This window comes from Lathyrus oleraceus, chromosome 2 (assembly GCF_024323335.1).
Source record: "Lathyrus oleraceus cultivar Zhongwan6 chromosome 2, CAAS_Psat_ZW6_1.0, whole genome shotgun sequence".
Lineage (NCBI taxonomy): Eukaryota > Viridiplantae > Streptophyta > Magnoliopsida > Fabales > Fabaceae > Lathyrus > Lathyrus oleraceus.
In genome coordinates, this window is record NC_066580.1 from 378256095 (window position 1) to 378258379 (window position 2285).

A 2285-nucleotide genomic window follows, 5' to 3' on the forward strand; every position below is an offset into this window, starting at 1 on the left:
GCCTCAAAAGGTTATTTTGGGTTTTTTCTTATTTATGTGAGGTGGAGTATAGCCTCAAAAGGTTATTTTGGCTTGTCTATTAAAGCTGGAATTTAGGCATCTTCACTTTCTTTATTGATGAACTTAATATTGTCATGATTGCCATTGCGATAACTCATAATAGAGGTTGGAGGTTTATTTTAATATAATGTAAATTTATTTTGATTGTCTAAGCCTTCTCCAATCATTTACTTGTTCTTTAGAAGCTACAAAAACATGCAACCCTTTAAATATTCAAAATAAGAACCAATGAAAACCAATCACTTAATTAACAAACAAATTTGGGACAAACACATGATAATATATAGATTAATTATAATTATACTCATCACCACCTTCCACCTAAGTAGCATGAGTTTTGATTAATTCCTCTACTTTCCTCTTCTCATTTTTCACTACCAATCATGAACATGTTTGTACTAAACACACAACATTCATTTTCACTTTTTCTTCTTCTTGTATCTATGGCACTATTTTCACATTCAGTTCAACCCATGAGATTTGATTTACCATATAGTAAAAGAAATAGCGTAAGATGTTTCTCTGAAGAGATAAAGAAGAATTCAATGGTAGTTGGAAACTACTCCATTGTGAATCCCAATGAGGCTCTTCCATTGCCCTCTAACCACACTATCACTGTTCAAGTGTCTACACATGGAGGCATGGCTAAGTATCATCTTGCAGAGAAGATTCAAGCAGGGAAGTTTTCATTCACGGCATATCAAAGTGGTGATTATCTAATATGTTTTGTGGATACAACTAAAGACCCTCAAGTTACACTCTCTATTGATTTCGAGTTCAGAGTTGGAGTCGAAGCCGTAGATCGGTTCAATATTGCAAAGAAGAGTCATGTTGATGTAAGTTTCTCAGTTATTATCCTAGATAGATGTCATTACATAACTATTAACTAAATTATTTTAATAAAAATATTATACTAATTGATTTGATTTTGGTAAACATGTGATAGAGAATGGCACAAGAAGTACAAATTATGTATGAAATGGCCTTGTCCATTAAAGAGGAGATGACTTATCTTCTTGAACGGTATGCATAAATATTTAAATGCCAATTAATTTAATTTAATTTAATTTTTAAATATATAGTTTTTTATTTTAATTAACTTTATTTTTCTTTGCAGAAATACAGAAATGTTAGATCTCAACTATGTAACCGATAATAGGATGTTTTTGTTGATATTCGTATCATTTTTTGTGTGCTTCTCAGTAGCAGGGTTACAACTGTGGCATTTGAAGACCTTTTTTCATAAAAATAAACTCATATAATATTTATGTTTATTACTTAATTATATAACTTAGGTTTGTCATGTTCTATGTAAAATAACCTTGTGTCTCTTTACACATAATGGAATTACTTGTATGAGATTATCCCATATGGAGAAATAGTTTCACGTTTTTGATTCGCTTTGTATTGGATTTCCCTCTTATTTGATCCCTCAAATTCAACTAAATTAATTAAGGTATAATACAATTTTGAATATCGAACGTCTCAAAATAAAAAAGAAATCAACAAATAACAACCTATATGCTACGCTACTGTAATTGTTCTTTGTTAATGGTGATCGTGATTATACTCTTTCGGTTTCTTATCTCGAATCAAAACACCTGAACTCTTATACAAAGGAGAACGGGTTAGCCTATTCTAAATATAATCAATAAAAGCAGAGTCATGTGAAGCGTTTGTAGTCCAACGGTCAGGATAATTGCCTTCCAAACAATAGACCCGGGTTTGACTCCCGGCAAACGCAACTTCTATTTTCTTAAAACCAAAAAATAGACTACTTTGCTGTAGGTACGTGTAGACATTTAAGATTTTACTCTTTCATAATATATTATATTACTAAAACTAAAATCTTGAATTAAAAATTCTAAAGATGATATTAGAATAATTTTCATAAATTGCACATTTTAAAAAAAAGTTAAAACTATGTTCAATCAGCCAACTGTTTTCCTATTAGCCTATTTTGAATATAAATTCTCAAGATTTTTATTTTGAGGTGGAATAAAAAGATTGGTGTTGTGTTAATAAAATGTGATAGAGAAATTTTTTGGCGAGTTAGTGTAAATCTTTAGTACGACAGAGTGGAGGTGTGCCTGCAAGATTAGTACTCTAGTGTTCAAGTCATACATGTCAGATAGATGTAACTTGAAAGAGTGAATGTAATTGTACATGTTATAACGCATAACTGAGTTTATATCTTGTGGACGGTTGTGTTAGCTGGAGATTTC

At 30.8% G+C, this 2285-nt stretch overlaps 1 protein-coding gene across 1 annotated transcript; it reads left to right on the forward strand.

Moving 5' to 3' along the window:
- Positions 1 to 443: 443 nt before the first annotated feature.
- On the forward strand, positions 444 to 1454 carry LOC127121452 (transmembrane emp24 domain-containing protein p24delta9). The gene is made up of 3 exons (XM_051051939.1): positions 444 to 896; positions 1007 to 1083; positions 1178 to 1454. The coding sequence occupies exons 1-3, from the start codon at positions 444 to 446 to the stop codon at positions 1320 to 1322; spliced, it is 675 nt and encodes a 224-aa protein (XP_050907896.1). The 3' UTR covers positions 1323 to 1454.
- Positions 1455 to 2285: the final 831 nt, after the last annotated feature.